Below are 26111 nucleotides of genomic sequence, written 5' to 3'. Positions count from 1 at the left end.
GCGAATGGCGCTTGCTGTTGTTGTTGTTGCTAGGTGGGTGGGTGCGTGCCTCCCCACTGCCATCTCCACGTGTTTTCGTCAATAGCAGGCAGGGTTTCTCACCGCCAACAGCAGCCTCCGACTCAACGTCTAACCCAACAATCCTTCCCCTATCAATAAACAGCATTTTGTTTTATTATCCCCAACCATCGTTAATCCATCACGTCACTGAACAGCCTCCTCTCCACCAACACAGCCGTCCTTTCATTCAACAACAGTAGCAGCAGCACCATTTCCAGCAGCCAACAGCGTTCATTCAACAACAGCCTTCCATTCAACTGACCTTTGCCTCCCCCCTCCTCTAACCAATAGCCCCTTTCATCTCCTCAACAACCTTGATCCTACCCACATCCTTCCTTACAATCAACAGCCTTCTTCCTTGGCTAAGAGCCACCCTCCTTGGCAACAACAACATCAACAGCAGCCTTCTTGCTAAATAACTACAGCCGGCCCTGCTGCCCCCCCCCACTCTCTCCCCCTCGGCAACAGCCCCCGCATTCGCCCCGCCCCTGGGCGAGACGTCATCACGCACCACAGGGAAAAACCCTCCCGGTGTGACGTCATCACGCATCACAGATCCCTTACCGAGAGCGACGTCATCACGCAGATCGCGCCACTCCCCGACAACCGCACCCCGGCTAAATACGTCATCACGCAATCCAAATCGCCCCCCCTTCTCTCCTTGCAAGTCCCCCCCACCGCACCTTCCACACCCCCGGACGTGACGTCAACCCGCAACGGTGGCGCGAGCGGCGGGCGGGGGGGGGGCTACCCCTCAGCCCCCCACCTTTGCCTCTCAACTGGGCCACACCCCCGGATGTGATGTCAGATCTGCCCATTTGACGTCACGGCACTTCCTGGTGCCGCGCGCTGCTTCCGTTCGCAGCCGCTGAGCGGGGCGGCTCCGCGTTCGCTCGTCCGAGGCGATTATCGCGATAATTCGTGCCCGGTAATTGCGGCGGTTAAATTCCTCTCGCCGTTTCCCCGACGCCTCTTGTTGTTCGTGTCGCCGGCCGCGCCAAGGTAAAAGCGGCGGTTGTGTTTTGGTTTCTTTTTGAGGGGGCCGCCGCCGCCGTGTCCGCGTCTTGTGTTTTGTTGGCGACGTGAGGGGGGGGGGGAGCCGTGCAATACCCGCGGGAGGCGGGTGGAGGTAGGAGCCTCGTGTACTGCTGGGAAGGAGGGAAGGCCGCGGTCCTCATCATCATCATCAGCAGCAGCACATCACCATCAGAATATCATCGGCGAAACGTCAGCACTCCAGCATCAACGTCAGCACATGGTCATCGCAAGCATCTTCTTCCTATACACTTCGCTAACCCTCTCGCCAAGCGCTAAACATCTGCATCGACATCACCCAGCTCGCTTCATCCTCCCACATCATCACCGCATCATCTTCCCGTCGTCATACCGACCCATCCCCTCAGGTTAGTCGTCAACAGCATCGCCTCCTCATGCTGTTACTCCATCGGTACGTCGCCTCATCAGCACCTCGGTCGCATCATCAGCAACCAACATCGTCATGTTCACACTCCCTCCTTTGCTCACCTCCTCCTTTGCTCACCTCTCACATCATCCGTGCCCATCCTCGGCCTTCCGCATCCCCCTCTTGTTCTTGTCGTCTGCATCGCAGCCTCGTCGCTTCCTCCCCCCCACCCTGAGCGGTCGTCCTTGCCGTTAGACGGCGTCTCACGCCCACGCTAGAGCACTGGCATCCCCCATGGACAACATCGCCGTCAATACCATCACCGTTATCTCAATGCCGACCATCGCCACGAACACTAATACCATTATCACCGCTTTCACCATCAACCCCATGACCACGGCAATTTCCAATCGTCAGCAATCACCACATCGCCATCGCGATAGTCATCGACACCTTCACAATCACCGACCATCGCCACCATCACTGTCAACATTGTCGATAATATAAAATCGTAACTATTATGATTACCATCAACGCTATCATTGTTACTGTACCATCGCCATTGTCGGCACCATCACCACCATTACCCAAAAGTAACTTTACTGCGGTTAAATGAAACAATGGTAACAATAAATAACATAATCACCACCATTATAAGCTATTATTATCATCATCATCAATGTCTTCAACACTATCACTACCACTTAATTACACGAACATACCCCATGTTAACCCTTACACACAACTACCACTTTTACATCATCATTACAACTACCACCGTCTTCCACTATCAACTACAGTACTGTACCATAGTCTTCATTATAAACGTCACCACCACCGCCTTCATTCCAGAGTAATCACCATCAACTAGTCCATCACAACCACCATCAACCAGTATCGTCGCCATCACCACCACCACCTATAAACCACCACGGTATTTCCGCGAGAGATTCGCTGCCTGTGATGGCGATGAGATGAGGGGGAGAGAGATGCGGGCGGACGTGGTTTTACAAAGGGAATGGTTGTGGTGGTGGTGCTGCTGCTGCTGTTGGTGGTTTTAGTACTTGTTTTTTTCTATAAGTGGTTGCTACTGGTGTGTTTGGTGGTGGTGGGTCTGACATAGGTTGTGTGTGTAGAGACAGGGAGTATGGTAATTGTGGTGGTGGTTGTCTTAATAAGGTTGAGTGAATGTGGTTAATGTGGAGCATGTTGGGAATGGTGGTTGCACAAATACGCGGTGGTGGTTGTGGTGTTATTGCGGTGGTTTCTCGTGTATGCGGACGTGTTGAATGCATTTGTGAGTGCGATTAATTCAGGTAACGTGGCGATGGTGATTCACGCACCGTCAGTTGGAGTCGTGGGAATTATTTGTTGGTGGTCGTGTTTTGTTTTAGTGTATCAAGGTTTTGTCGTTCTCGTATTATATCGTGATGGGTGCTTTGTGGCGGATATGCTATGCGTGTAGAAGTGGCTGAAGCGGTGTTGTGTGCGTGGTGGGTCTTGATGTGTTTGTGTTGGGCGTAAGGCGATTGTAATGGTGGGTGGTTGTGTTATCGAGTTTATTGAGGTGGTGGTGGAGGCTGTGTGGTGCGGTAGCGGTAGTTGTGTTTGTTAAGTGTGTGGTATCTGTAATTGTGGTGTTGTTCAGTGTGGTGATTGAGCCGTGTAATGTGCTTGTCGTAGTTCCGTAGTTGTGTGAGTTGTGGTGGTTGCGGTGTTCAACCGTGAATGGTTGTCTTGTTAGGGGAGTGGTGGTTGTGTTTGTTGGGTGTCTCGAGGTGATGATTATTCCACTGCTGTTGTTGGGGTGGTGGTGCAAGCTTTGTCTGGACCTAGCCTGGTGGCGGTGGGCATTGTGCGTGGTTGTTGGCTGGAATTATTGGCGAGTGTGCGTTGGTGATTGTGTTGCTTGTTGTTGGCTTTAGGTTTTAGGTGTGGTCATACTGGGGCTGTAGTAGGCATAGCAGTTGTTGTGGATGTTGCAGTGAAGATTGTAAGAGGTGAGGTTGTGATTGTTGTGCGCTTGGCTGCGTTTGAGGTGGCGGGTGAGCGTGCTGCTTGTTGCTGTACTGGGTGCGGTTGTGATTCTTGAGTTAATGTTGAGGCTGTTTGTGTAGACGTTGTCAGCGGTTCTTGGTGTGTCTGAGCTCTGGCTGTTGTAGCAAGAGTACACTAGTTGCGCCGGTTATGGTAGTGATTGTGGGTGTTAGAATGTTGTTACAGCCGTTCTGCCGCGTGTGGTTGTTGCGTTATTGTGTTTGAGATTGTGGTTGTTGCAATATTTGTTGTATGTATGTTGAACTTCATTTGCACCGTACGCAGACAACCGTGCTAATCGAAGGAACTTTGTGTTTTGTAGGTACACTGTATTGTCGTTGTCGTTGCGTTTGTGGTTGGTGTTGAATGTTGAGACTGCTCTGGTGGTAGTAGTTGTGGTAAAGTGGTCGGGGCCTGGTGAAATAATGTCGAGGCTAGTACAGTGGTAGTTGTTCTTGCTGTCATTTGATGTTGTGGCTATTCTAGCCGTGGCACTTGTACTTGGTATTTTTGTAGTTGATGCTGTTCATGGTGGTTGTGGCTTATGTTGTGTCGTGGTTACTTTTTGCGTTGACTTTGGTTTGGCTTTTGTGTTTTGGCAGGAGAGGCTCTGGCCGTGGTAGATTTAACTGTTGAGTGTTGTGGTTGTTTTAGTTGCGACTCTAAATGTATTTAGGTTGGTTGTACCTGCTGGTGGTGTGGCAGTATGCCTTGTAGGCAGGTAACTGTGCCTCAACTCATCGATTAAAACGTATTCTTGCACACGCGACGCATGCATAGGATTTGTTCATGCAAGTATCGATTATTTACCAGTTTATGCAGATTATATACAAATGTAACGTTAAGGCCAATGGAGAGGAAAACAAAGTTCACAAATGACCTTAACCAGAAGTCATACAACCAAGATGGCAAACAGACAAACATTATATATATTTTAATCGAATCGCTGGACAGTGACTCGTTACATAACTGATCCTACCGCCTGTGGTTTTGTCTTAGGTAGTGCTAATGCTGTGGGTTGCAGTCGCCGTTTCTCATGGCCACCGGGTCGGCAAGCTTCCACCGCTGCTCATTGTTTCTGCCCAAAGAACTTTAACTTGTGACTGCCACATTCCCAAGGGGGCCGAGTTGAAAACTCTCGCCAATGGGTTGCCAGTCTGCCCCAGTAACCCCCGGCATGCCATCTAGAGATGCCATATGGCCGTTAATCACTGCAGAAGCTGCACTTTTAACGCAGCGCAATAATTAAGGATTTCAGCGAATGAAATCCCGTGGTCTGCACGCTAGTTTTTGGAACAAATCGTTACAATAAGCGCCACACCAAATCCAGCATGACCATCTACCACATTTCACTTTGATAGGTTCGAGGTTGGGGGGCGGCAAGGGGCTGGCTTCACACCCCCCCCCCCCTAGTATAAATAAAGATTGTGATTCTCAACATCCGAGTTGACGTTTCCCCGAATGAAAGTTCACCTTGGGGAATTTTGTCAGGATCCGTGTAAAGAGAAGACCCTGCTTGCACCCGTGCAGCTGTCGTGAGCCCGCGCCATCGCGACTGCCAGATTTCCTCGCATCGATGCAGTCTGCGGAGGTCACCTTAGGGCATGCCCTACGTGCTCCGGGTTATATCTCTAGCCCGATGCTGCTGCTGTTGCTGTTGCTGCTGCTGCTGCAGTGTACCTTGAGAGCTGATGTGTCATGGGCTCGGTGTTGGCGAGAAAGCCATGTTTTAACAACGTGACTTCATGCAAATCGTTGTATCAGCTGTCTATGTTGTCCTCGTTAGGTGGTGGCGGGGGGGGGATTCTCACCTGGATTAGAATAAGGATGTGATTTATTGGAGCGTCGTTCCGGTGTACGGCACATCAAGTCCCGCCCCCCCGCAGCGGTAAATGAATAAGTGCAATCATTAAAAATAATTGCCTTATCATTTTAATAAAGGGTGCTCCTTGCAAAAGAACCTTTGTACTGTAGAGCAAAGGTTCCGTTTGCAAGGTATCATACACTGTACCCCTGTGGGGTCCCGTCAGCAACCGAGAATAGATTATTGAACTCTACGTGCTTTGTTTGCACCTCATGTCTGACTTGCAAAATAATCTTTGTCTCAATGGGCTGTCACCTGGTTGCCAACGATCCCTGTGTTGTATTATGTAGATTTGTTTTGGAAAAAACAACTGCCATGTGAACGTCAGATAGCTGTGAACCACGGCCAAGAGGAAACCTTCGTAGTCAAAGCCCATTATGTGTGTGACGATGCGTCAATTAAAATATATTCTTACGCTCGCAACAATTGAGTCGAATCGTACTTTATGAAATAAATTACTTCCCCTTTATATAATTGGATAATGTGACTCCTGAAGCCAACAGAGGCTCTGTAATAAATTAATTCTCAAATCGAATCGCGAATGAAATTGTGACGGTCCGTTAAATTGTGACAGATGTTAATTAGTTCAAGGCCTGGACTCTTAGCCTGCCCGAACCTCCTTCCACCTTTGTCCACTCGGGCTCCTGATACGTATTGAACTCGGGGAAAACCCATCGGGAGTCATTCCCCCAGCACAGCAGGGCCTGTTGTGCGGTCCATGATGCGCGCATTGATTTGCATTGAATGTAAGCGATAGTTTCGTTTGTGTGCCGACTGTATTTTTTACCTCATTGGCTCAAGTGGTATAGGACCTCGTCAGTAGTGTTTGGTTTTGGCCCTTTTCAATGGGCAGGCTGTTTACGCTTGAAATGTTCGCATTGCATCGCGGTGGGGTTTCAGTTGCATCGCAGGAAATGCAACCAAAACAGCTCTTAAACCGAATACCGTATCATAGTTTGAGACACGCATCAGTTCAGTGGTGTAGGTATCAACTTTTGTCTGTATTATTTACTCTTAGCTCTTATCTTGTAAATATGTACGTAAGCTTTGTGTCCCAGGCTGTCTGATGCATGTCTACATTTTGGGTAATGAATAAAGACTTTACAGTGAATGTAAGGTGCCCTGCCACAGTGCTTTAGTGATGTCACTGCAGCCATCTGCTAGAATGTATGGCAATAGCACCGTAATGATGTCACGAGCTCACTGCAGCTGTGTGGCTGAAAGTCACTTGAAAGGCTTTTTGTCTCATTAACAAAACCTCACTTGTGTCCAACAGCCCGCGTTTGAGCGTAGGTACGTAGCTACAAGATAAGGGCACTTTGGTTTTTAGTTGCATCTCTTCCTTTCTATTCAGCGATATTTCTGACTTTAATAACCACTCTGGAGACAATGACTGAATATTTGGGGAGACCTTCATCTAGCAGTGGATTGACAAAGCGTTGCTAATTGCATATTTTTTATTTTTGAACATTTGTTGCGATATTGCGCTGCCCTCGTCGCTCGCAAATATTCATCGCGGATGACTATGACACATGCAGTGTGATGCTGAGATTAGTGATGTTTGTTTTCTCGCTTATTTCTCTGCATGCAGAGTCCCGTCACGTCGTCACAGCCCAGCGCGCCGCACTCAAGGATGCCTCTCGAGTCTCTAGCGCTCAACGAGAGAGGCCAGCGATGACTCACGTGGCACGCCGGTGAGCGAGAGGGCTTCCGCTCGCGCCACCTCCCCTTTCCCCCCGGCTCGAGGAGGAGGAGCAAGAGGGACGAGGACGAGCGAGGAGGAGGAACGAGGAGGGTCGTGACGAAAGGGGCAAGGGGGGCCTGACCCCCCCCCCGCCCCGGCACCGGCTACCCTCGCTCACCGAGGCCGAACGGCAGCGACGACGACGACGGAGGAAACGGTCAAACGGAGCTCCGTCGCGTTCTCCGAGGGGGAGTGCCGGGGGCGCCGCTCGGATGGATGTTAGCCGGCCGAGCGGCGAGGAGAAGAAGGTGGTGGAAGACGGGAAGAGAATGTCGCGGACGAACGTGAGCCGCGGCGGGCCGAGCTCACGGGGTAGCGGCGCGCCCAGCTCCGGCGTGCTCATGGTGGGGCCCAACTTCCGTGTGGGCAAGAAGATCGGATGCGGCAACTTTGGCGAGCTACGGCTCGGTGAGTGTGGGTGGAGTTGTGCGACGGGAGGACGGGGAGGGCCGTTTTGTTTCATACGTTAATGGCTTCGTGTGATAGCGAGATGTTAACTACCTCGCCTGGTATACAGGAGGTTGTGGCTTTGGTCCCGACCCTGATGCCTGTAGATTTGGAGTTTGCGTGTTCTCCCCGTGGTCATGTGGATTTTTCTCCGGGTCCTCGGTTTTTTTCCTCCACATTTAAAAAAAACATGTGTTGTGAGAATTTGATCACTATAAATTTAGACCTGATAAGCCACTTCATTGAGCTATCATTTGTGATAACCAGGTCGCTTCTGAAAAAGATATCTATTAGCTCAGTGGGACTTATCTGCTAAAAAAAATGTTGGTGGTGAGCATTGGTGGATCTTACACAGATTAGTGAGAGGTGGCCAGGAGACTAGAATATGTCTAGTGAGTTTATGAACCCCTCGATTAACCTAAACTCCACCCTCATGGATGTGGGTTTTCTTAAGGTGCTCCAATATTTATCCCATGCACGGGATCGAGGTGTCACCATGGCCACAGCCGTTGATGTCACACAATACTTATTGTAACTGAATTGGTTATACTTCCCATTGCAGAAAGCCCCGGAAAAAAAACCTTGAGATGCAAAGAGGATCTTATAGATAAATAATATATTGTTATCATTATTACTACAATGATATTTTTTTACACAGGAAATTATCATGGAGGCTTCAGACTTTTTTTACATGCATTGGTCAAACACCAATGCATGGTTGATTATAAACTCCACTGATGAATTAGGTCAACACGCTTCTTACACACAGAAATATTCACGGGCTTATAGTTGTAGATTGCACTTTAACAATGGCTTCTTGAGAACACTGGCAAATGTGAAGAAAGCCGAATTGTAAAGCATTATCAAAACGCACCCTCCACAATTCCCCAAATTGTCGGCACATTTCTCCATTTCAGTCGGTGCGTAAACTAGATTTAGAAATGTGGTGTAAATTAATATAAAAAAAACATCAGAAATAGAAATATTTTGCTAGATTTTTCAGACACAATGAGTGGGCAGTGCATTTGGTTTGTTTTTCTTTTTCCCTGCCACGGACGTACACGCACGGACAAACGCGTGCCGTTCTGAAGCTTCACACGGCTCAGCTGTATTTGACGCTGGGAGGAGATAAACGTGGGGCTGGTGGATAAGTAACTATCGTACGCATTACCATTAGCTCCCTGTAATTCCACAGAGCTTTCCTGGGTGCCAGCGAGTGTTTGTTGCTGCTTTGGCCTGAAATTTTTTGTTAAGTTGCCTTTGAAGTCACAACCCCTGCTGGTCTCGTCTATTTGCTCTTTAATTCGTTATACAGTGGGACAGATGTTGGACCGATGCTGAATTGATTTGATGAGGCTCAAAAGGCAGCAGTACGAGTATAGTTGAGTGAGTGCAGCCACACATGGGTCACGTGGCAGGGTGCAGATCCACACATGTAAAGCTGGACAAGGGCCTCCGCACGTCGTGCAGATCGTCAAGGTCGTCACGAGCATAGTCCACCACGCTGCTCGGTCTCAGGTTGGTGTGGGCAAGGAACAGGCGTACGAGTCGAGAAGTTCAGCACAACAAGGCCCTCTTAACCACCATCTAGCCCCACGGCATGTGTTTGGTGGTTGCCCATCCAAGCACCGTCTAGGCTAAAAACCTGCTTAGTTTATTATAATTGCCGTAATCGGGTACATTCAGAGCAACTTGGTCATCGGCACAGACCTGTACAGGGCACTCTTAATCAGTCCCTGTGCATATGTTATATTTGTGTTTTCTAGTGTACCAATGTTTTATCACAGGCTGGGTTACCAGTTTCGGTGACTTTTGCACACCGGTTGTTCAATTTTAGCACCAGTCAGGCATGGGGACTCACGCCTGTGATCTGGCACGTTGGAGAATGGTTAGTGGTTCAAACTCTGATAACCGCTAGTTTGCAAGATGGCTAGTAGATAGCAGTACACTAAGTTGGTATGTGCGTCCTTTTAGTGTTAGTTGTGTTTTTTTCCTTGGGGCATTTTGGTTTCCTCCATCGGACAAAGAGCCTCGGGGTTTTCCTAGAAAAATAAATTCCATAATATTAAATTCTCATAATTATTTTAATTACACCCTGAATCCAAGAAAACCCCACCAAGTCGCAAGGCTATCCCTTGGAGGGGTGTCTTGTGAGAAATGTTTAGTCAGTTCCTTATTTAGTGTGGATGTGTGGGAGAAACTGGAGTTAGTGCCTGGAGAAATCGAGAGGCCTTAAAATCAGACGGTGGACAGAGAAGGATTCGAAGTGACTCATTTTGATTTAACTGTGACACGAGATGCCATGGAGGCGCTTGTCTTGCGAGATAACTTAAGATCTCCCTCCCCTGCGAGAGACACTTTCCACCTCGGCAGGCTCCAGGCTGGTTATAAATAAAGGATTTAATTGATTACGGTAATTAGAATCCGTCCCCGTCGCGGGCAGGGCCTTGAGCTTAACGTGGCCTCGAGCAGACAGGACTGAGATGGAGTTCCCCTTTGATGGGAGCTCAAACCTTCCAAGGCTCTGTCTGCCGCTGCCAGTCTTCCTCAGAAACAACATTAACAATACGGTAGACCGTAATACAATTTTGTTTTATATAGCGTCTAAATGCGACCGAATCTCAAGGCACTGTGTGGAAATAGTGAGCATATTTATTTCGTAGAGAAAGGCAGTCAGTCATCAGTCTCTTTGTGTGAATCTTTGGAAGAGGGAGCGAGGCAGTCATTCATAGGCAGAGGGAGAAGAGGAAGATATTGAGGGGAGGTATTTCCAGACTGGGGGCAGCAGAGGAGAATGAGCGACCTCCAGGTGAGCGAAGGTTGGCTGGAGGCTTCAGAAGGAATGTTCATGGTGTCCTCAAAATGCCTTTTGCGAATGAGCAAAAATGTTAAAGTTATTATTGCTGTGGTAAGAGGACTCTACGTGTCTCAAAAGTCACAAGTTCACGTTTGGGTCAATTGTTGAATCGGCATCATCATCCTTCTGGGTTCAATAAAACAATTACCGCTTTGTAGAGGTTGTTGGCAGCGGTCGTCCCATGGAGAGGCCAACCTCCGTCATCGACAGATCCCACCACCATCCCAAGGCCGCCCACAGAGATGAGCACCACCCTTTCCCTTGTTCGAGACACTTTGAGAGGTTTCATTATTGAACGAGGCAAGAAATTGTACCACAACACATTTTACGCGTGGGCGTTTCCACAAGCCGGAAAAGCATTTTGTGCCAGTGTTCGTTCTATTGATGGGGACTGTGGATTCCAACCTGTCTGTTGGTTGTCGCTTCTCAATGGGCCACGTGTTTTTCAGCTTTTCTCTACTCACGTAGTCAAAACGGGAATTCGCCCGTGTCTTGGAGCAGCCCAGCATGTTCTACTGCCCAATCTCGACCGTTGTTTCCCTTATCCAGTGATCTTGACTGTTCTTTTCTGACTGGAATGTCGCGTGTGTTTTTTTGTCCGTTTCCTGCAGGAAAAAATCTGTATACAAATGAATACGTGGCAATTAAGTTGGTAAGTGTGTTTTTATCATCATTTTCAGTAAAATTGTTGTTTATGCACGTCATAATGTCATGGTAATAAATTCTGGCATACAGTGTGAGTAAAGCATTTGCGGAGAGGTGCACATTCTGACGGATTATGTTATAGATGATTCTCAGTCATTTATTAGTAATTGCAGCAACATTTGGATGTATCATCTTCAGCCATGCTTTATCCTGTGCTGGATGAAGACCCTCTCAATTTGTTGCCATGCTTCATCGGATCGTCAACCTATGGGTCCATTCTCCCTGAAGCATTTTTTTAAGCTGCAAACACTTGGCCGCAGTCTGCTGATGCCTCGGAAAGTTAAGATGAGTCGAGAGGTTGGCTGTTTAAACAAACGATGCATGTTGTCGAGGTGTGATGTCACAGAGGCTGCATCTGAACAATGCTCAACTTCGCACTCGCGTCTCTCCCCTGTAGCTAGGCATTCAGGCCGAGAGTGCGCCTCAATGCAGCCATAGCGTCCGTAACGCGAGTGGCCATTTCATTGTTGCGATTCATTTCCATGCATTTCTATCAACAGGAACCCATGAAGTCCAGAGCGCCTCAGCTGCACTTGGAGTATAGATTTTACAAGCAACTCGGCAATGCAGGTATCACTTTATTGATCCCCCCCCCCCACACCTGTTCTGCTGTTTTCAGGAGAAAAAAAGAATCCGTTAAGTAAATAACGCACGTCGAACGCATCAACGTGTGCGCCTGTCTGAAGAGTATTTGAGTGGAGTGAGAATTCTGCGCCGCCATCGGTGAAGGTGTCTTTGTTTTATTTTGCTGTAGCGTACGGCGTTTATCTCCCCGTGAAATCTGCCAGCGCCCCGTTGAGGAAGCTGGTTGTTATTTTAACGTCTTCGTACCGCCGGTCACGGTAGGACATCTCGATCTGCAGTGGTTGCGTAAAAAATAAGCAACGGGGAGTTATCGACAATTGATTAAAAAAAATGTAATTCCTGCTCGGTCAATGAAGCGTTGTTCTTGGTCTGATTTAAGCTTCCTCGAAATGTGCGTGCGTGCGCAGACGCGTTCTTAAAAAGTTTGTCTGAGAAGCAGCAAGCGAAATAATATATATCGGAGCGAGCAAAGACGAAGAGCAACGTCTTGGGCGTGGTGTGAACAACTGCGAATAGGGGGTGAGCAGTGCACGTGGATGGTGGAAGCGAGTCCCAGTCAAAAGGGAAGTATATGAGAAGAGCACGACCTCCCATTGCCATTAACGTGAGCGGTGTTAGGATAAGCCTCTGTGTACGGGTGCTTGGATCGTCGTCCTGATGGGGTGTCCACTGCGCCAACGCGTAGAGTTAATGATTTGAGCTTTTATCGTTTAACTCTGCGCATTGTGGGGCATCTTCAGCCCCCTCACCGTGTGTGCATTTCCCATTTTACAGGCACGCAAATGTGCCGTGGCAAGGGGGGGTGGTGGAGCGACATACGCGAGTTTGAGACTTTGCACTTCCTGTTTGAGCACTGTACTACGTGAACTGGCCTGGACTGCAGCTCACAGGGTGTTTTGAATCCCCTTGTTGTTTCACCGACTGGGCATTAGTTTTGTCGTGGCCATGCCATGTACACCTACCCAGCTCTCTGTAGCGTTGTTCGTTTTATACATATTCGGGAGGGGGTGTCATTGCTAATTACGATACAGTCTGGAATTATAGAGCATTTAAATGCAACTGCATTTCAAGAGTCTGTACAGAGCGGTGAGAATATTTTATTTTGTAGAGAAGAGATGCTCCGCAATCGGCAAAAGTAAATAAGGTCTTGAGGCTGGAGTTGAATGGGGCAGGGAGTCAACAGCACACATGTCAGGGGGAGGGAAAGACCGTTCCAGACTAAGGGCAGCATAGGATGTTAAAGGCCTTGTTTGGTGGAACAGAGACTGCATGGAGGGGAAGAGTGAGGTGTGCTCATGATTCAGGGTCACTTGAAAGCAAGCTTTGATTATATTTCTACAATCTGGTGACTGCAGCAGCTACTTGTGCATACAAATCTAAAAACAGCCATTCTTACAGTGGCAATTCATTGCCTTTATCGTGAGTTTATTTATTGCGATTAACCGATGCATCAGAGCTTCGTTTCACAAACGCGTATGCAATATGACCATTGGTCGTGTCCTCCTGCAAATGCTGTACCTTGCACTTCTCCAAGGGTTCTGTCTTTAAATAGACAACTTCCGTCTGCACGGTTCCCCTCCTTGTTATAAATCAAGGCTGCGAACGAGTACATCAATGGTTGATAAAAAAACAATGCAAGTCCCCCTGGGTTTTTTTTGGCTCATGAATATTCACACGCAACTTAAACATCTTTGATAACAGAAGTCACAGGTAGCCACTGGCTGACCGCTCAGCGGAGAGCTCTGGGGAGTGCGGCTGAGCACCCGAGTGTCTTCCAACGCTAACATCGACATCTGTGGCTTCCATTGAGTGTTTAGCTACAAACCAATAAGTTATGAACACTGAATGCTAATATTTGGATGCGGATATTCACAGCACGTTATTGCGATTTGGTAGTGGCTGTGGAGAATGAGGATAGCGTGTGTTGAGATTTGGATAATGCATTTTATTCCACGTTGAGACAGGTAAGGATAGGAACAGTTGCCCACAAGAACTTCAACAAATGATAAACTCGGTTCGTAGTAGCAGTAGCGAAAACTCGACTTGTGATATCGGAAATCGTTGGGTGGTTCAAACAATTCCTCATTGGGGAGCAGTCATTGCAACTGGAGTGGTTTTGGCGTATGTGTACGGTTGATTTCCTTCAGGTCGCACATTTTACTGGAACAGCTCCGCGGACCTCACTCCGCCGTTCGCACACTCCCACGCCCCACGTTCCTAAAATTAAATGAGCAGCGGTCATGCAGTGTTGACCCGGGTGACGTTCATGCTCGTGGTTTTTGCGTGGAGCAAGTGTTTTTTTGGTTTAATTTCGTGAGAGCTCCGTATTTTTGACATCCAAGCTTTACCTCCGACACGGAGGGGATTTTTTTTTACCGTTCGGGGAAATGTAACGGTAGGAAACGTTATACCAGGTTCCCTTTTTTGGCCTTAAATTAATTGTCAAATCAGTTTTCTTAGAGTTGTTTTCGTAATGGAAAGACTGAAAATGCATGTTTTCTGGGCTACAGGGCTATGTCATTGTTCTGCTTTAGTCTCTTTAAATTTCCTTGGAAAGTGTAGAGGTTTTTGTTGACGCCTACAAGTACGTCTGTTCGTATAACAAATTGTTCTGACCGAACTTCTCGCAAGCCCATTATTGCCAGCCGGTAGGCGCACGCATGGTGTTGTCCTCCCCCCTCCCGCACGGTGTTGTCTACGTACGGTGGGGAAGGAAGTTCTGCATACATACATACATAGGTAGTGGCGTGAGTTGCTTCCGAGTGGATGACAAGAAGATTTTCACGGAGAGTTCTGCGCCACTGGGAGTCGTCCGGACTGGAATTTGGGAATCGCTTATCCAGGCTTCACGTCCCCTTTCTAAAATGTCTCCAACTTCGTTTCTTTCAAAGTCATTAAGCTCAATGTTGAAGATAAACTGTATTTTTTGCTCACACATTGAGCTCCCTTAATCTTGGTGTAGGAATTCACCCACTGACCCCTCCCACACGCCATTTGGGTAATTGTCACAATTCCATTCACACATTGATTGTGATGTTGCATTGACAGTGGGCACATAGGAAGAAATAACAATATACTTAATACATTCATCAATTACACTGCTCTAGACAGATACACACACAAGATTGGCCTATATTTCTATACATATTTGGATATTTTTAGGGCGATGTTATTAACTCGTATATTACGCTTTTGGCTCTTTTGTGCACGTGCATTTAGACTATTTGGCATGAATTAAGTTATTGTATCGTGTATAAAGTTGAATACACCATATAAATCGGTTGATTCTTAGTCATAGGCACTTGTATTTTGAGCATACCAATCTTTGTTTTTTTAAATCTGTGAATCTTTACTATTAATTGTCATCACCGGGACGCTCTTCTAAATGAGGCTATACCAGCCTCTTGGGTTCTCACCTCGTTAAGTCAAATACATTTGGATTACTTATGATCGTGTCAAATCCCTGATGTAGGGGTTTTTCTGAGCCCCTGATCTGGCAACTTTATCTCCCGTGCCAGCCGACGTGTGCGAGATGCCAGACGGTCCTCTTCTCGCCGCTGCCGTTGCCCCAGGGTTCTTGAATGAGGGGTTTTGCTACCTCCTCGCGGTTGAGGTCATGGAATTTTAGCGTCCAGAAGTTCACGTTGAAGGGAGGCGGGAGGGCTGGTGGGGGGCGCTTTTTGGTGTTGAACTTCAGTTTTAGATGTTTTTAAATTAATGTTTACCAACTCAGCCGGTGGTGAATGCTGCAACAATGCCTTGTTTGTCGGTGAATTTGATTATAAGGAAGCATTGTTTATGATTTCTAAAGAATTTTATTAAATTAGAAGTGTCTTTTCCACAACATTTAGATATTTTGTATAACTTTGTCGGTTATTTTTTCCTCTGATTTTCTAGACGCTTACATTCTCCAAATTTGGTTGCATTGCGAGCTGCAGGTCATAATTTCAATAATTATGTAGTTTGTTTGTCTGAAGAATTCTCAGGATGCCTTTTGAAGATAGCCGTGGGTGAACATGATGGTCCAGTTGCTTTTTATTGAGTGGTGTTCACGTGGGAGGAAGCCGGATCACCTGGGAAAGATCCCACGTGCATAGGGGGGTTAAACACCCAGAGGGTTCGTACAGACAGGTTCACGAAGCCCACTCGCTGCGCTGCCATCCCGTGACCACCTCCCAATCCAGCAAAGGTTTTCAGAGCCTCACAAACGTATGCGATCCACGACAAACACCCCCCCCCCTTGTCTCGCCAGGCAATTTCTAGACTGCAAGGCGTGCACCGGCGGCGATGCTCAGTAATTTTTGTTTTATCTGTTGCCTGGGCTTTGGGAATGGATGTTCTCGCAAAAGAGCGAGTGCCTGAGTCGTGTCCGCGTGATGACGTCGGCTTAACGAGCGCCTGCCCGGCGACGTCCGGCGTCTGAATGTCGACTCTAGCGCCACGCAGTCCGGCGAATGATGGAGCAATTTGTGCTCGAGACCCTGCTGAATGCGAGGCTTCGTGCCGCTGTTAAATAATGCATTGAGGCTCTGCTGGAAATACATATAGTGATGTATTTGTTCCCAGAAGAGAGAGTGACGTGTTCCTTATAAAGACCACCCATGGTGACAACGGCGAACGGAGATCCACAGCTCGCTCTATTGGAATAGATGCCGTTACAATCTCGCGTAGGTTTTGTAGCTCGTGCGTGCGTACGTACGTTCAGAGCCGCTTGATAACAAAAAGTTTCAAGAGATATTTTTTGTTGTTGTTGCAAAACGTCAAACGGTCAGCGGCAAATCCTAAATGTATCCCTATAGTCTTAATTTTGAAACTCCCCCCTTCCCCCCTTTTTGTAATTGGAGGTGTCACGGTGCAGTTCTTGCGCAGCGCTTGTCTCTGGGGAGATGCCATTGAGGACGACAAGGAGGAGTTGTTAGTGGAGCGACTGCCCTCATCCTGGGAAGGGGAAGGAGGGGGGACGGAAGTGGAAGAGGGGGAGTTGGGGGGGGTTGAGCGGTGGTTGAAGGCAGTAAAACACACGGGGAGTCGCCCTTATAGTCCCGGGCAACCAGTCACTGCTTAAATCATTCATGCGACCTCGATCTTAAAGGAGGGCTGAGGTGAAACCGCATGGTGTCTTTGCTTAGATCTGATGCCGCACAGAGAATCAAGGCACGTCCTCACATTTTAACGCCGGTTAAATCCTCCGATTGAAGTAGTACATTAAAATTTAGTGTCACCTTCCCAGAAGGCCACTTGGTGTTTCAGTGGGTGTCACCTGATTGTCACGTCTGTGGGAACACAGAGGCTCTGCTTAGCGCTGTTCCTGCAAGGGCCTTCCTCTGTAAAGTTCAATTTATACACAAGGCCTACTTATAACCTGTACGCAAGACCTTCCTGTGTAACCTATACCAAAGACACTCCTACGTTGTAACATCGAGTCTTCCACGCCATGTCATGTGTACCCAAGACGTCCCGAAAACGTGCGCACAAAACCGTCCTTTGTGTAACGTGTGCGCGGGTACTTCCAATCTAACGTGTATACTCAGCCCTTTTTATGATGTGTTACACAAGATACGGATACGACACCTCCCCAGTAACGCGTACACAAAACGCTGCTACGTAACATGCACACAATATCTTCCTACATGCTCGATAACATTTATTTGCAAACGTGGACCCCTGGACCTTTCCGTCAAGGACCTCCCCTCCTCGTATCATGTACACCACACAAGGCCTTTGCGTGTAGGGCGTACCCAGTCTCCCCTCCGGCTCGTGTACACCGTTCCGTCACCGCAGCGTGCACACGCTCGGTATCCCCCGTCGCGCATTCCCACGGCGGCCCCACCGCGCTGGAAAAATCGATGCACGTGTGTGCGCGCTCGCCTGCCGAGGGAAGAGATGGGGGGGGCGGCAGCGTCCGTCGGGGTCGTGAATGGTGGCGTTGTTTGGGCAGCGTAATTTGGGAGTGCAACACGGCAGTGTAAACACAGAAGAGGCGTGCGGGGTCCCGGTCGGGCCGAGATTGTATCTGTATGCGCCTTTTGTCTTGCACTACCGCCGCCGTGCCGGAGGAGGGAAGGAGAAGGCGTTTCTTGTTGCGCATGGCGATTTTTGTTTTTGTTTCTCTTTCAAAGTGGAATTTTGTTTGAACAAAACTTGCCACACTCTTTGCCCGCCACCGCCGTTGATTCGGCGAGTGGACTTTTTTTACAAAGACAAATGCTTGGATGTTATTTTTGACGAGCGTTTTCGCCCTTGGGAAGTAACCGGAGTACGCGAATGAAACCGTGCATATGACAGGTAGTGCTCAAGGCACTGGGCAAATGTAGTCAAGAATCTGTTTGCTGTACTGATATCCGCTGGCCACCATGCTGCAGCCGAGCAAGTTTGGGAGTCTTACAAATCATCATCATCATTTATCGTTCCTTGGGGATCAATAAAATTATGACAACTTTGTGGGGAGATCAACAGCATCTGTCATGAAGCTAGACTGGCCTCCGACCATGGTAATGTGGAAATTATAGCGTCCTCCTCAACACTAGAGCAGCGCAGCCCCTGTCCTTGTTTGAGCACGAAGAGTCATTCGCTTGTTCGTTTGAGCGGAGATGAGCCGAGTGACCTGTAGGTCATCGTGAACGGCAAACAAAACCTCCGCGCGGCACGACACGCATGCATGAGCACAGCAGTAGATTTCTGTTCTTCCGGCGTCGCCCTCTTGCCGTCGTCGTCGTTGGGTGCGGGTTTACAAAAAAAAATCATGTCTAGGTCAAGATCGCCTCTCGAGTTGGGCGCACGGCCGTTGTCTCGTCTCCAGCCGCGCTTTATTCCAATTCTGTCTCTCTGGAGACTCGAGAGGAGCATTCTCCCCCACCCCACCCAGCTGCTAGCCCGGGGAAGAGCGTCTCCGGGGCGTAGGCGTGAGAATGCAGGAGTTCGTTGCCGAGCGCTTTGTGAGGGCAGGAATGAGATGCCGCTAGCCCAAGAACCCCCCCTCTCCACTCCCGTAGGCCGCCCCTCACCCTGCTACTCCCCGCCTGGGTGGGTTACTGTCATTGGGATATCGTTACGGCTTAATTTTACCCAAGGTCTCCCTTGTGAAATAGACTTGTTGTATCAGTGGGCACTTACCTGATTGTATATTTTCGAATGACTGTCCCGGACATTGCGTGTGGTTGAATGCTTGAATGGGAGAGCGGTGGTGTAGCGGTTAGCGCGCTGGGCTACGAACCCAGGGGCATGGGGTCTATTCCCGCTCACGGCCAACACCACTGACGATTATCTGAACCGGTCCTGGGCCCCCCTCCCCTAGGTTGTTTCGGCCTCTGAGTATTCGGTGCGGTGTGTTAACATCGCCACTAGGGAGACAAAGGTGGCCGGTAGTGGTGCTGGCCACCCACCCCCTCGTATGCCATGCCGGCCTTCATAGGTACTCTTTAACAGCACTTGCTCCTACAGTCTGTTAAGGCGAAACGGCGGGGGGAGGTCTTTGTCTTTGAATGGGGTCAGAACCCCAAGTCTGCCGTCGCTGAGATCCTGGATGTGAATCCGGGTTTCGGCTGCCCCGGCATTAAACCGGATTCTCAACTCCAGTGAGTTCATGGTTTCAACCCTATTCACGGGTGACCGCACAGAACAAAAAAAAGCACGTTCACTTGTTTTTAATTAAACTGGCTACATTCCATCTCCCGATGCTTAAAAATTTAATTTTTGGCTCCCGTGTTACAAACCCCCATTTCTGTAGCGAGGGCACCTGGGAAAGTGCAGCAACCACTTGGCATGTGGATACAGGGGTTGCCCGCCATATGCCAGCCCTTTTACCTGACACGATGATGTCAAGCTGCCCGCCGTTAGAGCTCCCGATGTAAATGTATTCCTCTCACGACGTGACGCCGAGAGCGGAACATTTAAATATACAGTAGTCGGGGAGAAGGGTTAGAGTGAATCATTGATCAAAGGCGATTGCGCTTGCAACACGTGCACCAAATTGTGTGCCTAAGAATCAGATATTTTGGGAGCTACCCTAGCTTGCCTTTTGTTTATATTTTATATTCTTAATCTACGATAAAATACATAGCACAACATAAAGTCTACTGGGAGTGCATAATGTCAACAGAATTGGTTGAACACAAGCAAACTCTGGACCAGTTTTGACGTACATTGTCTCGTCAACAGTCAGGCCTGCTTGAACCATTGCGGATGAACTGCTGGATGTTTTTAAGCAAGGCCTTTCTCTGTTAGATATTGGACAATATAATATAACCTGTCGTGAAACTACGATCTCTGTTCCCTTATAAATTCATGCTAAGCATGCAATTATTTATCACCACACCCCCACTTCCTTGGCGATTTGATGAGATGTCTTTATATTTCTTCTTGTTTGTACTGTCCGTCCCAGTACGTTCCATCGTATTTGCTCGATTAGCCTAAACACACATTAGCATGCGGTTCGCATGGATGATATTGGTCGCGAAAGCCTACGTATTAAACTGGTTCGCATATTATTTGCATCATAAAGAATCGCTGCTTACATCCACACAATTATGTGCATGTGTAGTGAGCATAGGTCTCTGGGTAACCTTTACACGCCTAGATCGTACTGACACATGACAAAACCACCCATAATGCACCTTATCTCGTCAGGTCTTGTGAGCTAAGTCGGGTGACCACTATGCATAACAGGTTGTTATTGGCAGCTGCAAGGAGACGTGGTGGGCAACAGAAAAAAAATCAGCAAAAGCCATTGTGCTTTGTGCTTCAACAACCCGCACTGACCAACGTGGGGAGGCCTACATCCATCGGTGGATTAACACAGATTAACACAGAACTACACCTGTACACGTGTACAAAATATTGTATTGATTTCAGAATCAAACTGTGACCCTCTAATCGTGGCAAGTCATTGAATCATGGCGGTGTGCTGGTGGCGGATGTAAATCGTTACATTGCGAATCGCAGATTAAAGACTAAAAGATATATTTATAATCCGGCGGTTGACGCCATGGGGGGAGAGCCGGCAGGGTAACCCGACTGGCGCAGCGCTGCCTTCACCGCAACCGCCCTTGTCCCGAAACGGCACGCCGCAGGAAGTGCAAAGCAAACGCTTCTCCCGGTTTTACGCTGCCAGCTGACGGCGCGAAACGCGAGAAGCACCTCTCTCTCAGCCACCCGGCTTCTCATTGTGACACCGAACCCGGTTCGCAAAAGTTATCTGCGGACACCGAGACTATTACGATGACTCCTCCTCTTTCTCACGGCAGCCTACTGCTCCCTAGCCGGCTAGTCTGTCGGAGCAGGGATGGGGGCGGTTTTGGCGTTTTCATGTTTCCCCCCCTCCCCTCTTGCTGGTGTTGCTCTGCAGTTTGCGCAGCGGTGTGATGTTAAGACGGAGAGAAAGTATAACAACACGCCGAGCTCGTAAGATGCACACCTGGGATTTGTGTCCTGACGTTGGGTTTTTGAGGCTCCAATAATGACTTGGAAGTGACTTTCAGGAGTACCTCTACATCTACAACGCTTTGGACCTCGATGGGGTGACTGCTGATTGACAAGTATGATAGTGATACTGCAATGACGTCACGGGAATGCTTCCAACTGAATTACATTTTTTTTATTTTAACGAATGCTCAAACGTGCTTTTCGCGGCCAGGACAAACGTCCAGGATGGTTACTTTTCTGCAAAGCAAGTGACGTTTCTTTGAGGTTGCCACTACCTTTTTTTAAGTTGGCGACGTTGAGAGCAGCGCCGGCAGCGGCATTGGTGGCAGCGGCGGCGTGCACTGTCGTTAGTCGCATGAAACATTGAGGCAGTGTTGACAGCCTCGCCTTGTCTCCCCGTGCAAGGTTTAATTTTCAAGTCAAAGCTGCAGAGAGAAGCAGGAAGGGAGAGGAGAGTGAAAAAAAGGCAATTCCCCCGCCCCGCCCCCCCGCCCCCTGGATCTGGTGCTCCAGTAATTACTTGGGGGCGGTACCACGGCCCGGCGGATGGTTGCAGAGGTTTGCGGTTCGAATAAGACAGGACACCCTGGTTATCGCTGCAGGTGTGCTAGCCATACGAGTATGTATGGTTAACTTATCCGCAGTGGGTCTTAAATGTCCCCTGACGTCATTCGCAAATGAGCAGGCTGTTGTGTGCGTTGATGTCACGGTCAAAATTTGCCCCCCAAAAAAATACAAAGCATCGCAGCTCCCAACTTACAGACTATTCCATTAGCGAAACATAAGCGTCTCCGTGGCAGCCCTGAGCTTTGACAATGGTGTGAACACCAAATGTCCTTGATGATTATTTATGATTATGTTAAAGACCCACTGAAGATGGTGGATGCTTATTTTTACTCTGACAGAGATGGACGGAAGCAGGCGATGGGAGAGGGGTCTCTGAGGAAGTGGGGAGGTGAATGCGGCCAGGTTGCTCTCCGCAAGAGCGTGTCCGCGCACCCTTTATCGAGTGCGCGTGGGTGTGAGAGCTCGCGTGTGTGTGTGCGTGCGCGCGCGCACGTGCGTGTGTCTGTGTGTACGACGGTGGGTGGGCGGGTGCGAGAGAAGAACATGCGTGGGCGGGTGCGAGATCATGTGTGTGAGAGCGCGCGTGCGTTGAAGATCGCGCGTGTGCGTGCGCGATTGAGAATTTGCATGCTTGATTGTCAGCCTGTGTCAGTGTACTTGTGTGTGTGCGCATAACCTTGGAGCGAGTGTGTGCATTTGCATGTTGGTGCAAGAGCGCGTGCGCATGCTCGCGTGGATGTGCTGCATGCGTGTGAGTTTGCATGCACCCCAAGAGCATTTACGTTTCTGCGAATATTGGTGTGTGTGCATCGACATTGTGACGTACTTTACTTGTGAGGCTGCATGGGTGTGTGGACGCGTGTTTTTTTAACAAACTGCACGTTGCACCATTAACTCCACTGCCGCCACCACCACCAAAAACCAACACCCAGAACTGCTACCACCGATACCGCCACGAATACCGCCACCACTGGTATCACCGCCCCCACCGCCATCAAGTACCAACACCAACAACCACCCGCCCTCTGCCACAACCAACCACCACCACCTCCCAACAGCCAGCTTGTGTTGCGATCAGTGGCGGTATTAACGTGGCCCGAGTGGTGGGCGTGGTGACCTTGTGGTGCTGAACGGTGCGTTATTGATGCTCCGGGCCCCATCTGCTTCGTGCTCGCTCGCTCACTCGCGCGCATGCGTCAGCGTCTACGTGCGTACAGTGTGTACTGGGGAGTCTCGGGGTCAGTCACCGGGGAGAGCGTGTGGCACAGCGGTGACGTCTCCGTTAAATAACGAAGCGCGGGGGCAGTGCTCATCCACGTTTAATCGCGCGAATCGTCTGCACGGTGCCCCGGATGATATTTGTGGAGCTTGGCAGAATGGTGCTCGTGTGATGGAGAGAGACTGGCCCGTGTCTTGAGGATGTGCAATTTCCATCAGCAACATGGAGAGCCTTCAGCCAACCGCATTACTTCATTGAACAGGGATAACACTTTGGCTTCCTGTGACCAAGTCGACCGGAATGCACCCGATCTCGGATAATAAACAGGAATGAGTCTTATGGTCCTTGGATAGGCGACCACCCTGAACAACAGGTTGTTATAAGCTATGGGACTTGGTGGGCAGCAGAGGGTAGGACAGCAATATCCATCACCATCCCCGCACATCCCAGCAGTGGAATAACAAAAGTGGCGTGCAGTACAGTGTAATCTTGGACTTGGCACGACTCAAAAGACAAATGACCAGCCGTACGATTTAGATGATGATTTATCTCGGGGTTTGATAAATAATTCTTAACGCATTTTTGGTGTTTTATTTTAGAGCCAGAAGCACAGTTATGCAGTGGAATGTTGTCCTTAAACCGGTTGATAGGCGGTGGGAGAAAATTTGATGAAGGTGTTCTCACGGGAAGTTAGTCAGCGTACCGAATGCACGCAAGTGTGTTATCAAAGTGCCTCTGACGGTCCAGCGTTGGTGTGTGGCTGGCACGAGCGCGACTATTCCGGGCCAGGCTGCAGGTTTTCCAGGATCTGCGGTGTTGTTTTTCACGCGCAGTGCCCACACGGGCAGCGGTGGCAGTGGCCTGCGTGACGTTTACAGCGTCGTCGTGACTCCAGGCGAAAAAAAAACATGTTGCGGTTGTATAAAAATAATAACAATGATGAATAAGTAAAGAGACGTGGCTCTTTTTTTTCATCCTCCACTGACAATAAAACAATGACACTTTCGTTGTGGTGATACACCGACCCCGTTGCATGTTTCCTTACTTAACCAATTGACCTTTTCCCGTTCCGAAATTTCTGCAAGATGCGGGGTGGGGGTCCCATCCACCACCGAATCTCGGGGCGCGCGAGCGGTTTAGTAGCGTTAACTTTATTCACGTATGCATAGCGCGCCGCACGCCCTCACGCATGGCCTTTTTTCTTACGTGGACGTCATCAGAACGGAATCGGAAGAAAAACTGATGGGCATGTGCGTGGCACAGCAGTGATGTGTGTACGCCATAGGAATGGGAAAGGGTTAATAAAAAACAATTTGCTATTGCCCATCATCTGCAATGACAGCGGATGATACATTTTGTGCAGTACGAATGATTTTCCAAGTAAGGGCAACGTGCCCGAGCGCACGTCCACTGTGGAGATCTAGCGATGAAATGAGCACGCGCGCAGTTGCTAAATTCTATTGTTGCATCACAGATTTGTCGGACAAATCTGTGATGCAACATGAGACTGATTGTTGAAGCCTTCATCCAGCAGTGGCTTGATAATGGTTAATGATAAACGATCGTCATGGCTTATGATGATGATGTGATGATGATAAATGAGAGTCCTTTGTCAAAGAAAGCATGGAGTGAGCTTCAAGTTGTTTGTTTCAGAAGGTGTGCTTGCTGGGGATGTTTACAATTCTTTACAGTGTATTTTTGGTTGGTATGGGGGGAAAACTGGTTTGCCCATGCTCATAACAACATCTGTACAAGTAGGCCAGTAGCCTCAGTAATTTAGCACATCTAAAATTTTACTCCCCATCAATCTGAACGAACACACTCATTCCGGTCTGAAAAAGCATCTTCATATCGGTTACTTTACATCTTTATATTGGTTACATTTATCCATGAGCATCGTAGGTAGAATCTGATATCTTTATTACCCGGAAAGAGCTTTTGGGTATACACAAGGATAACCGGATGACACGTAAGTACATTATAAATGGAAGGGAAAAAGAGCGTAATAAAAAAAAATAGATGAAAAGAAAACACTGCAGTGATGTTGGGAGGAGGTGGCAGAGCTTATTCAGGTGCCCCAGTGTGAGTGGAGAGGGCGCTTTCATGTCTATGTGCCATGCGGAGTCTATCTGTGTGTCTGTCTGTGTGTGTTTGTCTGTGTGCCCCTGTGGGGAGTGGTAGTGTAGTGGTTAGCGCGCTGCGCTATGAACCCGGCGGTTTCAATTCCCGCTCACGGCAAACACCGGTGACGATTATCTGAGCCGGTCCTGGGCCTCCCCTAGGTCGACTCAGCCTCAAATAAGTACCTGGTGCGGTGTGTAAACATCACCACTGGGGAGACAAAGGCGGTCGGGCGTGGTGCTGGCCACCCACCCCCTCGTGTACCGTTCCGGCCTTCATAGGTGCTCGCTAATAGCACTTGCCCCTACAGTCTGTCAAGGCTATACGGGGGATCTTTGTCTTTGTGTGCCCCTGTGGGGAGCGGTAGTGTATCAGTTAGCGCGCTGCACTATGAACCCGGCAACCCGAGTTAGATTCCCGCTCACAGCCACTAGTCACCAGTGACGATTATCTGAACCGGTCCTGGGCCTCCCCTAGGTCGACTCGGCCTCAAATAGGTACCTAGCACAGTTTGTAAATATCGCCACTAGAGAGAAAAGGTCAGGCGTGGTGCTGGCCACCCACCCCCTCGCGTGCCGTGCCAGCCTTCATAGGTGCTCGCTAACAGCACTTGCACCAACAGTCTTTTGAGGCTATATGAGGGGTCTTTGTATGTGCCTCTGCTTGCATTTCAATTTATAGATGGAAAATGATTCACCCTGCCCGCACCTTCACTCCCCCCCCCCCCAGTGATTTGATAAATGTTGTCACGATTCTGGGTTACAGTTCAATTCCTTTTGCATCTCATGTTTATCATCTCGTTTGTGTTTTCCCCCCAATTCATTTTCTACCACGTACTATATTGTTTGGGCCATTCCCCTAAAATGTACCCCTTGTACGTAATTTCTCGTTTACAAGTCATCATCATCAGGCATGATCCATTCCACTGCTGGATTGATCATGACCTTCCAAAGCCGTTGCCATCTCTCACGTTCCGGCTAATATAACAATTTGTGCAGATGAGTAAATAACGGATTCCCGCCCGCGCAATTCGATGTGCGAGTCGTGAGCACAATAATCGATCGTAGTCGACGGATCAAAGCG

The 26111-nt window shown here is 48.8% G+C and overlaps 1 protein-coding gene across 2 annotated transcripts in view; it reads left to right on the top strand.

The window, feature by feature from the left end:
- Positions 1-877: 877 nt before the first annotated feature.
- LOC144717205 (casein kinase I-like) overlaps positions 878-26111 on the top strand; it is a 42195-nt gene continuing 16961 nt past the window's right edge. For both annotated transcript variants that reach the window (XM_078592568.1, XM_078592567.1), the window contains exons 1-4: positions 878-1062; positions 6955-7515; positions 11023-11063; positions 11617-11686. In XM_078592568.1, the coding sequence (XP_078448694.1) occupies positions 7320-7515; positions 11023-11063; positions 11617-11686 (307 nt within the window). In that variant the 5' untranslated portion in view covers positions 878-1062; positions 6955-7319. The remainder of the gene's footprint in view (positions 1063-6954; positions 7516-11022; positions 11064-11616; positions 11687-26111) is intronic.

This window comes from Lampetra planeri, chromosome 3, assembly GCF_965212315.1.
Source record: "Lampetra planeri chromosome 3, kcLamPlan1.2.h2, whole genome shotgun sequence".
Taxonomy (NCBI): Eukaryota; Metazoa; Chordata; class Hyperoartia; order Petromyzontiformes; family Petromyzontidae; genus Lampetra; species Lampetra planeri.
Note: the sequence above shows the minus strand (reverse complement) of the source record. Positions and strands in the feature narration are given on the sequence as shown.